The sequence below is a fragment of the Tympanuchus pallidicinctus genome, unplaced genomic scaffold (genome assembly GCF_026119805.1).
Source record: "Tympanuchus pallidicinctus isolate F22 unplaced genomic scaffold, pur_lepc_1.0 scaffold9, whole genome shotgun sequence".
NCBI classification, from domain to species: domain Eukaryota; kingdom Metazoa; phylum Chordata; class Aves; order Galliformes; family Phasianidae; genus Tympanuchus; species Tympanuchus pallidicinctus.
In genome coordinates this window covers 15,425,952-15,440,439 of record NW_026294813.1, presented here as the reverse complement: position 1 = coordinate 15,440,439, position 14,488 = coordinate 15,425,952, and the positions used below count along the sequence as shown (strand labels likewise).

At 51.4% G+C, this 14,488-nt stretch overlaps 1 protein-coding gene across 1 annotated transcript in view; it reads left to right on the top strand.

Annotated features, from left to right (window-relative positions):
* Positions 1–14,488, top strand: part of CNTFR (ciliary neurotrophic factor receptor) — a 170,974-nt gene that overhangs the window by 136,793 nt on the left and 19,693 nt on the right. The window contains exon 5 of the mRNA XM_052670628.1: positions 13,517–13,634. Coding sequence (XP_052526588.1) covers positions 13,517–13,634 — 118 coding nt within the window. The remainder of the gene's footprint in view (positions 1–13,516; positions 13,635–14,488) is intronic.

Below are 14,488 nucleotides of genomic sequence, written 5' to 3'. Positions count from 1 at the left end.
CTTCGTTCTGCAATCCTCCTGAGACAGTCCCACTGTAGCTCTGTCTCCACTCACCCACTGCAGTGCAGCCTGAGTGCTCTGCGCGAGCCTTGCATGCAACGCAGGCTGCTGGGTGCAGGCGCCAGGCTGCTGGAGGCATCCATGTAGAGGGAGCTGCTCCAGGCATTCTGAGCAGTGCTGTGCTCGGTGACGGAGGTCTGGCAATACACTGTGACCTCAGTGTGGCTGTGCTGCAGGTCCTGCAGATGGTCTGTTTGCTGGGAAAGCTGAAGGACATGGGAGGCTTTCTCTGCAAAGTGCCAGATTCTTGTGCACAGCAACTCAGAAAAAAATTGGAAAACAAACACAAAGAGCTTCAAGCAGAAAAATTATTTGAGTGGAGAAGCACTTCTGCTGTGTGCTCAGACTCATTTTATCTCCATGGCTTGGCTGTTATCTTGCATCACGTCCCCTGTAGCTACAAGCAGGGCACAACATGACCCTGTGTCCTGATGAGAGCAGTTGGTGTTGCAGCTGGGCTGTGCCATGAGAACTACAGATGGCTACAAGGAGCTGTGCAGGTCTGCTGGCTGTCCTAACAATAAATCCATAACCATGGATTAACTGTCTGCAGAGAGAGCTGGTGGCATTTCATCAGCCCTTCACACCCCACTGATAAAGGGACTCTTGGTATGAAGGGTGGCCAAGAAACCACTCTTCCCCTTTCCCATGGATGAGTGGCTGAAGCTGTTCCCAGCTGGCTGGAGCCCCTTAGCCTCTGCTTCATCCCTCAAACTGAGCATCTTCCGCGTAGTTAATCATGGCAAATGCAGAGGCTGGAGGCAGCCGAGGCCACCGAAGCCCCATGCTGCTCAGTGACCCCCAGGGAGGAATGTGCCTGACTCACAGCATGGGAATCCGACCTCCACCACGGCCCTGCCTCTTGCTGAGATCACAGACATCCATCTCCTGGCTCCACAACTCCTGGCAGTGCTGGAAACAGTCCGGCTTGTCCTCCCGCTCCCACTAAGTTGGTCTCCAACTCACTGCAGTGATGCTCTGCTTACATCCTGCTGTGGCGAGCACCCAGCTCAGCACCTGCATCTTGGTCCCCAACCCTGCTCCCACACGCACCAATCCTGGCTCTCTCCAACATCATTTTGGCATGTGGCAGATGCTCCGAGTGTGCCAGCACTGCCACTTGGCTACCTCTGATCCTCCTCCAGGTGACCTGCAGAGTCCTGTTGGAGTTGCTAATCCAGTGCTTTTTATTTAAATCAGTATTTTCTATGTATTACCTTTTTCCTCTCCCAGAATGGCTTTAGCTGCAGTCAGGTTTGCACTGTTCTGCACTTGCCCAGGGGCGTCACTTTCCATCCATCTCAAGTTCTCCACATGCATCCCCTGATCTCAGCGGTTTTGCTGGTTTTCAGAGCACTGGTGGTGAAGCTGAGAGTTGCCCAGGCACAACGCCTGGTGGTGAAGCTCTTCTCATTCTGCCATGCACCCACTACAACTGATGGCCTGGCCCCGGCCTTGGTTACCAATCTCTGACACCAAGCAGCTTATTCGTTGTCAATCCGAGAACATCTGCAGCATGGATATGGGTGCTAGCAGCACTCATGGAGCCTGCAGTGCTAGGATATTCTCCAGCCAAACCTCTCGGATTCAGATTACCACTAATTCACCTCATTTCCTCATTTGTTTTAATTTCCCAGCAGAAATGAAACTACAGCCTGCTTTGACCAGTTCCTTTCCTGGAGTTAAATGTTTAGCTCCTAAAAAAATGTTTTTTTAACCTGGACTGGTTAGTCCCAGTGACTGACCTGAGTACCCTCGTGACATGGCAGGGGCAGATGTGTGCATCTCCTTGGCCAATGCACCTCACCAAAGGGCAGCAAAGCAGCGAGGAGAAGGCTCAGCCCTGATGTGAAATTCTCTAGTGTGGAATCCAATGGATTCTTTGGTGAGATCCTCCTCCTTGTTTTCATTTACCATTTTCCAGCTGTTCCTTGATTGCCTCTATGATTGGAGGGTCAGGAAGGTTGGGTCCAGCCCTTGCTTTTCACCTGGTGCCGTGCTGGTTTTGCACATTGTGCCCACCTACTTATGAAGGTGTTCAGTAGGCATCACGTTTGCAAGGTTAAGGAGCACTCCTATACAGTTATAGAACTCCTGCAGGCTGTCACGTGTCTCGTGAAGAGGAGTGATTGAAATGGTCATCACGGGGTCAATGCGTTAAAGCTGTGCAGGGAAATGAGCTCTACAGATGCAGCCTGCTATGTGCACAGCCTGACCCCAGTGCATGGCATCCCAACACATCCCAGCAACCAACCATCCCACTTTCCTAATTTCAACCCTGTTTTGTGCCTTACGAAGCAACTCCCATCTCAGGGCTGTCCTCAGGACCACGTTGCCATCTCGGCCTCCGGCGGAGCCTTCCTCTCATCTCCAGCTCTTTGCTGTGTGCTCTGCAGAGGGATTTCAGGTGGCTTTCCTTACCAAAACGTAGCGATAGAGTTACTTTTAATAGCACATACGTGACATGGAGCGGGACTGACCACTCCGACTCCGGCTGGCACGTTATAAATCTCGGGGAAAAAAGAAAATGCAATGGGCCAGGAGGGTGGGGAGTGAAAAAAAACAGAAGAAACAACGGTTTTCCCAGAGCCCGAAGCAGTGCGGGGTGGGGAGCTGGAGAGGCAGGGTCGTGCGGCTCGCCGGGGCAGAGTGTGCAGTTGTTTATATTGGAAATGAGTTTCTGTTTATTGCAAGCTATGGTGGGGAGACCACAAAGTGAACGTAAAAGAAAATGGGAAGGGTGTGGAGAAAGGCAGAGGAAGGGGGGGCGGGTGCCTTTGACGAACTCCAGAAGTCACGTCCAGTAATAAATCAAGCCAGGATCCGTCCCGGGGAATGGGACCCAGAACATCTGCTGGAGTGGAGGGGAAGGCGAGCGGTCAAGGAGGGAGGGCAGGGCTGGAGCACCCCCTTTGGGGTGATGCCCATGGGGCACAGAGCTCACTCCTCTGTCACTTATGGCCATACCTCAGCTGCTCGGCACCTCCATTTCCTCAGGTGGCTTTTCCCCTATCCATCACTTCTACCCAGCTTCCAGGTGCTGGATGAGAGGAAGCAGCATGGTGAGGGTGTAGGTGCCACCAGGCAGGGTGGTCCCCTACCCTCTCATGAAAATTAGTGTGTTAATGGGGCTGTTGCCAGTGAAATCAGAGACAAATCTCCTGATAACCCCACCGGGGCCAGCATTGCATCCATTCTTTGCACAAGGCTTTGAGGGTATTAAGTGCTAAGTATTTTAGTTTGACATCTGAATCCAGCTGCATTGTTGTGAGAAGCCCTGACAGATTATTGCTCTAGACCAACCTTTCATATATAATCTATTGCCACGGATTTAGTGCTTCAGAAGGGGTGATGGACGTTTGTTTTACAGATTTAAGCTTTCCCCTCCTCTTCTTCCTTTTCTTTCCCCTTCCTTGGAAAATGGATCCTATTAACCGCTACAGATGACACAACACATGCCAATACATTTGCAACCCATTTGGCTCACATCAAGGGCTGCATTCAAGCTACAAACTTCCCCAAGAGTCCAAGTAAAGCATTGGGATGAGGAGGAGAGACAAAGACCGTGCTTCTGTCCTTTGGGTCCTTTTCCAGTTCTTTCCAGCCCATATTAGTGCAGAAAGCAGGAGATGCAGCCACTGGTACGTGTGTGTGTGTGTGTGTGTGTGTGTGTGCATGCACACACTATGGTCTCAAGATTAATTTGCTTCTCATCACACTGGGCCATGGCTGGGTTGCTTTGCCATTACAACACGGGTGCTGTGGGAACCACTGTTGGAAAATGCCCATGTGCGATTTTGGGGCGTGAGGCAGGTACCAGTTTGTGCCTACAGCACCTCCCCTTTTGCAGACAAGCCCCAAATCCTCTTGTACTGGGCTTCACCCCACAGATTTGTCTGAATAACTCACCTGACACAGGTGTGCTATCTTCTTTCCCACCCTATTGGTGGCTACAGACCCAGCGGAACTGGCATTAACCCAACCAGAGTTGCTTTTTCCACTCCAGGAGAGGATGGCAAAATATTTAGGTAAATCCAAGACTGCCCTAACCCATTTGTTTTTCCCCATTACCTCCTTGCATCTCTTACCCACAGCCATTGTCTCTGCCATTGAACCTATCCCCTGTTCTCAGGAGGATGCTGAGCCACACCATGATGTCAAGGGGAGGCTCATCCCTGCAGTATTTGCAGTGCAAGGAACAAGACTGCATGTCCCATCCATGGCAGAGCAGAGCAAACACAGCATCCTTCTGCCACCAGCTGTGCCAATCTCAGAGCCAGGTCCAAAGCACAGGACTTGCTATTCTGCAATTTTCTGTGCAACGCTTCAGAGAGTGCAGAAAAATCCTTCAGTGACTCTAATAATGTTTCCCTCCAAAGCTCTTGGGTATTTTTCCTCTGTACCTGTGAAGTCATGCTTCAAGCCTGCAGAAATCCGATCAAATACCTCCTGAAATCCTCTGGAGCCCTTAAGAGAGTTTATTGAGAGTCCAGGACTGTTTGACCTTGGAGAGCAGGGAAAAAAGGCAAAAGAAAGCCCTGTCTTCTCTGCAAAACTCCTCCTTTCTGAAGAGGAAGATGAACCCCAATCCCTTGGTCTTGGAGTCCGTTCCTAATTTCTAGCCCTTCATCTCAGGATGAGCAATGCCATTCCACTGCTTAGGAGCAGAGAGCAGAAAAAAATTAATTTCTTCTTATTTGTTCTTCTATGGAAGAAAAGGAGAGAATGCTTATGAAGCTGCTGGAAGGCCCTGTTTGTGCCCAGGGCTGCTGGCTGCATGCATTGAGGGCTGTAAGGATAGTTGGTGCTTTGGGATACTGTGTTCACTTCTGGGTGTCTCACCATTCAAAGGTCATTGATAAATTACAGGGGCTGCAGGGAAAAATTGATTAAAGGATTAGAAGATGGTGTAGGACCTAAAGGGGAGATTAAGGAAACATGGTGGGATGCTGAATTGAGGGAAGAAAGGAGGGGAGGAAATGGAGAAAACCTTGCAAATATTTTGTAGATGAGAATTAGAGCAGTCAGAAGCAGTCACTGGGAGTGATCACGTCAAGTAGTGCTTCTCACTTTGTTTTGCAGAGCCTCAGGTGGGTGGCAAGGGGCTCCCTGAGCTCCTGAAGCTGCCGCTGCCTGAGCTGTGTGCATCAGGAGCATCCCATGGGGTATTCCTCTTGCCAGCTCTAGGGATTTAATCATCATGTTGTGGTCTGAGCAAGATGAGCATCATTTTTATAAAGCAAAGAACCTTTTTTAGCTCTGTTTCTTCACAGATGGGCTGAATAATGGGACTACCCTTGATGTCATCTGTGCTAAAGATTCAGCTGTTATTTCCAAGTGCAGTGACGTCTGGGGTTGTGTGAATTATATCATCCCAAGGATCTCATAGCCATTAGATAAGAATGAGGCCAGGGTCTAATTCAGTCCTGAGTATAAAAAAAAAAAAACAAACAACGGAGAGCAAGATGAGACAGGGTTGTAACAAGAAGGCTTTTAAGAAAGGATGAAGATACAGGACTAGTGATAAAGCAGCTCTTTTAGGATAGCAGCTAGTCTCCCAAGGTATGGGAGAAAACAAGGGGAGCTGCTCCTCCTGGGATGCTCTTCCACTGTTCCCACATTCTCTGCAGAAGCCATCAGCATTCCCCTGCTGGAGATGTGTGGATTTTAATTTTGTCTCTGTCCCCTGAAGAGCTGATGCCATCTCCCTGTGTGGCTCCTGAGAAATGGGGGAGATGTGGAAGAGCAGTGCCTGTGTCAGCAGTGCTCTGACTTCAGATGGGGCATCATCTGACCCCTTCCAGTACAGCCAACCTCCCTCCTGGCATTCATCCCCTTGCATGACACCCTTTGCATGAGCTGCAGAGGTGCTCTGAAGATGGTCTCCCTCCTTCTGCCTGCTTTCACCTAACACCACAGTGCTATCAGCACGGGAAAGGATTCTTCCTGAAGCATGAGACCCTCCTGCTGTTAGCTATGGGTCTGACCAGTGTTTTCTCCAAGCAGGACGATGGATACTGAAGGTTTGGGGTGGAGACTTCATGTCTTGGGACAAATTGAGCATCTTCTCAGGTGCACATCCTTACTAAGAAGGCAACATCCCCAGGCAGCCTGAACAGCAGCATCAGGCAGAGGTGTCCATTCCCCACAGAGTCCATGCTGGGATTTTCTAGGATATGTTATGCAAGAGGACATCTGGGAAGGAGCCAGGTGGCTTTGCTGGCCATGCTAGTGAGGCTGGCTGCTGCTGCAGGGACTCATGTGACTTTGGGTGTGAACAGCATAGAGACAGTCTGTATGAGGCACAACTTGGTAATATGTGAACTCCCTACAGCTGACTCCAGCGTGTCTCGGGGGACCTCTGGCTCCAGCCTAGCCATTTTCTCGAGGTGTCTGCAGCTCATTTGCCAGCTGACAGGGGGAGGAAGCCACCAGTGCTGAGAAATGAGATGGGAGGGTACAGACAGAGTCCTGGGATGCTGAGAATGGGCAGAAGAGAAGAGAAGCACAAATACATCCCTTTCTCTCCTGCAGAAAGCTAGAAATCTCCTTCTCCTTAGTCTCCATCCCCTGTGGTGTCAGATACCTATCCATGTGTTAGCAGGACAGCATCCTGCAGTGCAGAGCTGGGGATGCATCCAGGCTGCCACTTGAGCAGGATAAGGACAGAAAAGGCAATTTTGGAAAGCTGCTGGCTGTCAGGGGCAGTCTGCTCTTCCCCAGCTGGGAGTGAAAGCTGGTATTATTCACAGCTTTCCCACTGCTCTGTACATGACAGAGAGCTTGTAGCTTCTCTCAAGAGGCTCCTTTTGGATGAATTTATAGTTTCCAGGAGCTCTGGTGGGACAGTTTTGCTGAGGATACACGACTGCCAATGGTCTCAGTTTCGTCTGATTGCACCAAGTATTTTCCCTGTCTTCTCCATCTGGAATGGTGGGGAAGAAGGACTGCTTGCTTGCAAAGTAAGGTGGTGGAGAGGGCAGGGGAACTGCGTGGTGTAGATTCTGTGGGGTTTAGTGCTTGGAGCCAGGAAAAGAGAGAGAAGGGAGATTCTGAACCCCCTTCAGCAAATGCCACAGACATGGAGAACCGTGGCACAGACCCTCAGGCTCTCCAGTATCCTCATGCAGGGATGTTCCCTTGCTGTTGCTTCCAGCAGAGCTTGTGAGGAATGTTTCAGCACAGGCTGTTTCCAGGTCTGTATGAGGCTCATGATGAGACTGAGACAGCAGCGAACAAATGCTTTGGAGCAGCTCTTTGGAGCAGGATTATCCAGACCTTTTATTGAGGGATACCTGAGGTGGAGATAGCTACTCCTCTCCAGAGGTAGGGGCTATGATATGGCCCATGTACCAGCCATGAGCAATTTGAGGTGAGGAACAGGTGCTGGGAGACATGTCCCCAGGTACAAGGGATCATTTGGTCCCTACATCAGCTTGGCACAATGCATTCCACCCCAGATGGAAGAATGGGGCTGGGAAATTAAGGATAATTAACACTCCCCCCTGCAGCCCCCCTCTTGGAAACAGATTGTTTTGACAAAGGGGAAGATGCTATGGATTTCATTCCCTGCATTCTGCCCAGCTTTTCAGAGGGGCATTTGAGTGAGGGCTGTGGGAGATGCATCAAGCTCTGTTTGCCAAGTCAGAAGGGTAGAAAGATTCCAGAGGTGAGCAAGCAGTAAGCAACCCAGGATGCTCCAGACCTGTGCCATGGACAGGGACACACTCTACATCCCTTTGCCTCCATTTGCCAGCACCTTCCTCACTGGGGTCATACCTCGGGGATGTGCACAGCTCCCTGTACAGGACCTGGCTGGAGTCCCAGCATGCTGGGTCCCAGAGGCTGCTGAGCAGCTGGTAAGGAGGTTTGGTCATTCCTGCCCCAGGCTATGTACGAACCAGTGACCTGGCTCTGAAATGGTTTATGTTACACACAAATCTCCTCGCAGAGGTGCTGGGGGAGGAAAGCTGGCCTGGACATGAACTCCCCTGGCTGGAGAGCAAATCCCAGCCCTGCCGTGGTCTCCCTGTGCCCAATATGCTGCTCTGGTGGCCGCATCCTGCCCCCTTGTTCCACCAGACCCTCCTCCTGTGGGCACACAGCACTGCGGGTCCTGTCCTCATCCAAGAGCTGGTGCTGCTACCGTTATACACAAAACAATAATCAGCTGCCGTAACAGGGACACGGAGTAGCTGAGCTGGCTTCTCCGCTGTTGTGCCGGCTCCAAGTAGAAACAGCTGCATTTGGTTTGGTTAAATGTTTTATTTACTCCCAATTATCCCAGATAACAGATTTGCTTGCCTTTGTTCAATATTTAATACTGTTGCAGAGCAAAGCTGCTCTGTGCTTTCTGACGGAGGGCAGGCTTGTGGCAAAACAGTTCTCTGTTGCCGTGGCCCCAGGGACATAAGGGTTCCAGGAACACCCCAGCACCCTCCCAGCACCTGTATCCTAAACAGGGTCACCTGCAGGACTTGCAAGCTCTCACTCATCCCTCCAGCCTGCTGAGAGGTGGCTTTTAGGGCTCGGAGCTTGCACTGTGCTTTGCGCTTAAAGCAGAGCTGTGAACTCTGTTATGGGTGAGTAATGCTGTGTGCCTCTTCCCCAAATTTACAGCACTGCCTCTCGGTGTGAATTTTCTGCAAGGGAAATGAGAAAATCCATAGCTTGGTTTATGAGCCCTAATCAGTGTAAAACAGGGCCTTTAAGAAATTTATCTTTTGCTGAGTCCACCCTTTTATTTGGCACCTTCCAGGGAATAAATTCTCTCTCCTTGAGGCTGGGGAGCTAGCTCCTGGTGGCAGCAGGTCTTGGGGACTTCAGTCACAGCCTCAGGTCCCTGCAGCAGGAACAGGCAGGGCCACTGTCTCCCTGGCCCATTTGGGAACGTCCCAGGGAAGAACAACCAGGAGTTTTTGCGTGTGCGTTAATATTGTCACAGGATGTTCCCGGAAGGGCCAGATCCCGTGACTTCTGTAATGTACAGGGATAGGTACCTGGGACTGGGGCAGTGACACTTTAATACCCCGTACACTACATGATGTTTTGATGTGGAATACTGAAACCATTAAAAAAAACAAAAACATAGAACCATGACACAGGAGGCTTTGGAGCTGGACACGGGCATCTCTGGTGCATCTTGTGATGGCTTAGGTACCAGAGAGATCTCGTTTTGGTGTGTATTTCCAAATGGGAGCATGTTCCCTGGAAATATCCCGTGCTAAGGCTGGGGTGGCTTAAAGTGTCTTGAAAAGAGGTCATGCATCTGGCAGTGGGGAGAAACCCTGTCACAGGAACATCACAGCCCAGGCATAACAGAGCAAAGAGAAGCAAAATCGAAGCATCACCTACTTCCCTTGCTCTAGCAATGGGACATGGACACATCCCAACCCTTGTGGCAGCAGAATTGACTGTCCCAGTGACAGCTGTGCTACTGGGAGCACACAGGTGTGCAGCTGATGGATGCTTCCCTGCTCAGCCGGGCAGCGGAAATATAATTTATTCATTGCTATTTTCTTTGTTATTTCCTACCAGCCTGTTTTACACAGGCAATTTTGGATAAGTGGCATTAGATAAATAATGCATAGTGTTTGCCACCAGTTTATGTGCAACAGATGGGCATGGGCAGGTATGTATGTTGGTCGGCCGCTCCTGCATGCCGTGCTGATGTCTCTGCTCCAGGCTGGTGTCTCCAGCCTGGCTGGGTCCTCGCAGTGCTCTCAGGTTTGCTTTTGGCCACTTGTGTGCATTTTTACTTACGCACACCTGCTTGCAAATGAGCCAAGTGCTGCTGCAAGTTGGGGGTGTTCGTGCAAAAACCATCATTGGTTTGAGGGGGCTTTGCAGAAGCAGGGGACAGGAGAGGCAGGAGTGAGCACTGTGCTGGAGCTGCCCCCTGCATGGGCAGCACGCCTGCATGCAGGCGGGCTGCGTAACAGCCGGAGATCTGGCGTGAGCACGCAATGTTGTCATGGGCCCTGGAGGTTTTGCTGGCATGAACTGGGGATGATGAGTTATGCAGGTCATCCCGCGAGTGCACTGTAACATCGGTATCCCCTGCAGCCCGGGGTCTGAATGTGCCCCAAGTGAAAGAGAAGAAATACCTCCTACAGAAGTGTTTTAGAGACCTCTTAAAAGTTTTATGGGTACTATTTTTTTGTATCCCTCCACCTGTGGAACAAGGCATCTTTAGTACATTCAGCCCTCAGCAGGAGAGGAAAATTACAACTGATCCATTTCAGAAACCTCTAAAAATGACCTAAAATAACTTTTCTATATATAAAAATGCCACAATTTTAATGTCCATTATCTCATGACCTAGCAGGGCTAGGAAAAGCTATTGTAGATCATTTTTAGTGGTTTCTAAAATGGATCGGTTACACTTTTTTCACTACTCAGTGGGACTCAGGGTACAAAAGCATCTGGGCTTTAGAGGTGGCAAGAGAGACAGAACCCTGTTCTAGGCTTCCTTAACTTATCCCTAGGAAGGGATACTTTAATCCTCAGGGGCCGTCTTGTGGTGTCCCCAGTCTGGCAGAGTGCTGGCGCTGCTCAAGCAGCAGTGATTCCTGATGAGCCAGAAGGGAATTGGTCAAGGGGATACAGTGCAGGATGAGGAGGGCAGCCCCATCCCTGACGTGGGTCTTCTGCAGGATTTGCAGCACAGTAATGATGGTTGAACAGATTATACTACCTGACAGAGTTGTCCATTTTGTGAGGAAATTGCACAAGTGAATGCATTCCTGTGAGTGGCATGAGCCTGCTCACTCCCTGAAGCTTTTTGCAGCAGCTGAGCAGAGGGGGTGATGGGAGTAATGGGTTTGGGAAGGAGCCGTGGCCCAGGCATTAGCCACCCCAGGCATGCAGAGTGGACGTCAGCAGAGCACGTGGGAGAGGGGGCTTCCTGCTATGCAAGAGGTTAATAGACAGATTAGAGAGGGCAAGCAGTGTTTGCAGCGAGAGGAGAGGAGCTGTGCCTTGATGGAGCTCAGCAGCTCCACAAGGAGACAGGGAAGTAAATATTTGTCAGGATTAGGGAGGCTGCGGGCGGTCACTCCCATGTGCCTCTGAGAAGTGCCCGTGCTGCAAGAGGCTGAGCCTTGAGCCTGGGCTCCAGGGGCTACATGAGGCCACCACTGGGCTGGAGACTGCAGGGGCTCAGGGCTGGACATCAGCCTGGTGGGATAGGGAAAGGAAGGGTGGAACTGGGCTCTGTGCACCCAGACACACTGCCCAAAGCCTTCTGAGATCCTCAGGACAGAAAAAGCCTTTAATGCTCCCTGATGGCTCAGTTTTCCTTTGCTGCCTTTCTTGCTCTCTCTATCAGCCGTCAGCCTGGCCCACCTCCAAAGACAGCATTATGGAGTGCAGGATCGATTGGAGCCTGCTATTTTATTTGCTGTCTGTAAGATCCTTTGATGGGTAGGATGAGCTGTGCTGGCAAGGATTTTCTTGCCAAGGCTGGGAGAGGAGCAGGGTTGCAGGCCACCATCTGCTGTAGAGTGATGGGACTTGCCACCAGCTCAGGAAAGGTGGCCATGACCCTCTCTTGGTGCACCATCACATCTCACAAAGGGCTTGATGCTGCCGCTGTAGTGGCACCTGGGGACATGGCCAGGTGGGCCGTAAAGTGCCACAGCCACATCTCCAGATGGCATATCAGCCTGGCTTTGCACTGACTGAGTAAGCACGATGGAAGCAGAGACTCGGGCAGTTCCATCTCCCTTCTCAGGCTCCTTTTCCGCCTTATGCCTAAAGGCACTACAGCCAAATGACTGAAGCTGCCACAAGCACAGAAGCTGGGGGCTGAGACCCTGCCCCTGACCCCAGCGTGGGTGCCCAGGGTGCCCATGGAGATGCAGCTCCCTTGCAGACTGCTGCAGAGCAAGGGTAGGAATGGGCAGCAGCGAGCAATCCTGTGTCTTTTGCAAAGCAAGGCAGAGACACGAGGCCAACTCAGAGATTGCTGAGAGCTGAATCTGGTCTAATTGCAAAGATAAATTATCAGCTGGGCTAATTGCAGGTAGGGCAAGGCACCGTACAGGACATTGGCGTTGTCCTGTATCCAGAGCCTGGAGTGGCTCCCGCTCTCCTACAGGAGCTGTGCGGTGCTGAACACAGAAGGAGAGTCCCATGGCATCTCCCCTGCACTGCCACTGCCATACTACCAGCCCCATTCCCAGCCCCATTCCAGCCACCGTGCCAGGCGGGTGCTGTGAGCCCACACTGCCACCGCGCGGTCGCTGGGACACTAGAGCCTGTCCCGAAGTCCCCTGCACCACTTCACCCCTCAGAAACATCTCACAGGGGCCCTCAGAGACTTCCTGTTGGCCCCTGCAACAGGTGATGCTGTGCTCAGCTTGTTGCAGCCTCACTCTTTGGGTATCTGTGGGGCAGGGAAGGGGTTAAGGACGACCATAGGAAGAGGAGGAGAACAGAGATGTAGTGGGGAGAAGGCCCTTGTTTCTGTTCTTGCAATTAGCTATGGAGGATCTGCTTAAATAATTTACCTGGGAGGCTCATTACGAGGCTCTGGCCTTCGTCTGCCGTCTGAAGGCTGAAATAGCCATTAGGGGGAACACACATCTCCAAGCAGCCTGCCTGCCCCTCCACATCCCACACCCTGCCTGTGCTGTCCGTTCTGTGGTGCCTCCTCACTCCATCCTGCCCCAGGGTGATAAGGCATGCACAAGCCCTGTGCCTCAGTTTCCCCCATCCAGCCAAGGGAGTTCATCTTAGTCCAAGGTGCCATGCCATGATGCTGCTCTTAGCAATGGAAGAGTACAGGTACTGAAAGGAGTTAACTTCAGTGATTTTAGCGTGTTACTAACCTGCAAGGGCAAAATTTATCAGCAGAAAGGTATCACAGTTCTTCCTCCCACATGAGTGTTTCACAGAGGCTTCCTGCCGCTCTGCTGCACTCCTGCATGCTGTGATCTTCGCTTGTATGTTTGGGAAAGCCGAGTGCAGCATGAACACTTGGGGACAGGATGCTCTGCCTCACTGCTGAGAGCAACAGTACAGCTGTTCCTGCAGGGCTGGATTTTCCCCGCTGGTTTCAGACTGCTTCTCTGCATCTTGTCAAAGCTATCCTTCTCCATCCCTTTAAGGACCTGAAGTCTTCCTGAGGATCATCCCTCAACAAGAAGTTTAGCACTCCCTGGGGACATGACGGAGAAAGCCGTGAGCGCTGCAGCTTAATGGGGTCAAGAGAGCAGCACATCCTCCCCATCAGAATCATCTCTGTGTAGCGATCTCAAAGATAATTTCCCCAGTACCTGCCAACCTTCTCTGCCACCCTTTATCTCATCAGAACTGGTGACCTGCTGGGGGAGGAGGCAAGCTCTCAGCTGGACCTGGGGGTGTGCTTGAAGGGGAAGGACCTCTCCGTATTTAGGAGCTGGTGATAAAGCCCACCTGGATGAATAATTCCTCTTTTCTTTTTCCTTGACAGTCCCTCCAAAAGAGCCAGTGCTGATGTGTCGGTCCAACAACTACCCGAAGGGTTTCTACTGCAGCTGGCACCTGCCCAGCCCCACCTACATCCCCAACTCCTTCAACATCTCTGTCATGTAAGTGCCTTGGAGGGAGAGCACTTCGTTCCCCACAGCAGGTTCCAAGTAGTGCTTGGGTCAGCTGTGCTGAGTATGTACTGTCAGTGCCTGAAAGATGGGCCCTAGGACGGGTGCTTGGCATGGGGGCTTTGTCCCAAGGAAGATCCCATTTCCCTACAGGTGACTGCCAACATAGAGGCCTGTGAGGCCTGGAATCCTAAAGGCCTAGAGGGTTGAATATAAGGCATAAAATCCTTCAGGCCTGCTTAGGGGCAGGCATAGAAGGAAGCCTTGAAGCTCAGAAGCCCCAGTACCTAGGATGTTAACTAGAGTTCTTAAGCTCTGGAAAGAGACCTATGGGTCTAGGTGTGGATCTGGGGGCCTCAAGGCTCTGAGGCCGACTCGTAGATCCCCTTTCTGTGCCCCTGAAGTCCATCCTGTCCATACCACTTCTCTGTGGTGGAGGTCATACCTTCTGTTTTTCAGCAATTTTGGCACAGCCATGCTCCCTCCTGAAAACTGGCTGTGGCCAGTTTGGGCCATGGCATGGCATCACCCACCGCCCTGAGCAGGGGTCCTGGAACTACCCTTCTAATACCACGCCTTTGTTTTTGGGGCTTATTTCCTGAGCAGAAATAAGATAGATCCTGATCCTCCCACAGGAGAGGCAGAACCAACCCTAGCCCCAGCGAGGTCTCATCCTTGCAGCTGAACAGGGGAAGAGCAGCAGCAATTTCTGGAGGCCAGCACAAACACCTTCACCCCAGTCTCTCTGCAGACTTCCGTCCATAATAGCAGATCCTCATGCAAAGTTCTCTCCCGTGAGGGTGGCAGAAGGGGTTCTGGCATTAGGGGACCTTGCACAGAGTGGG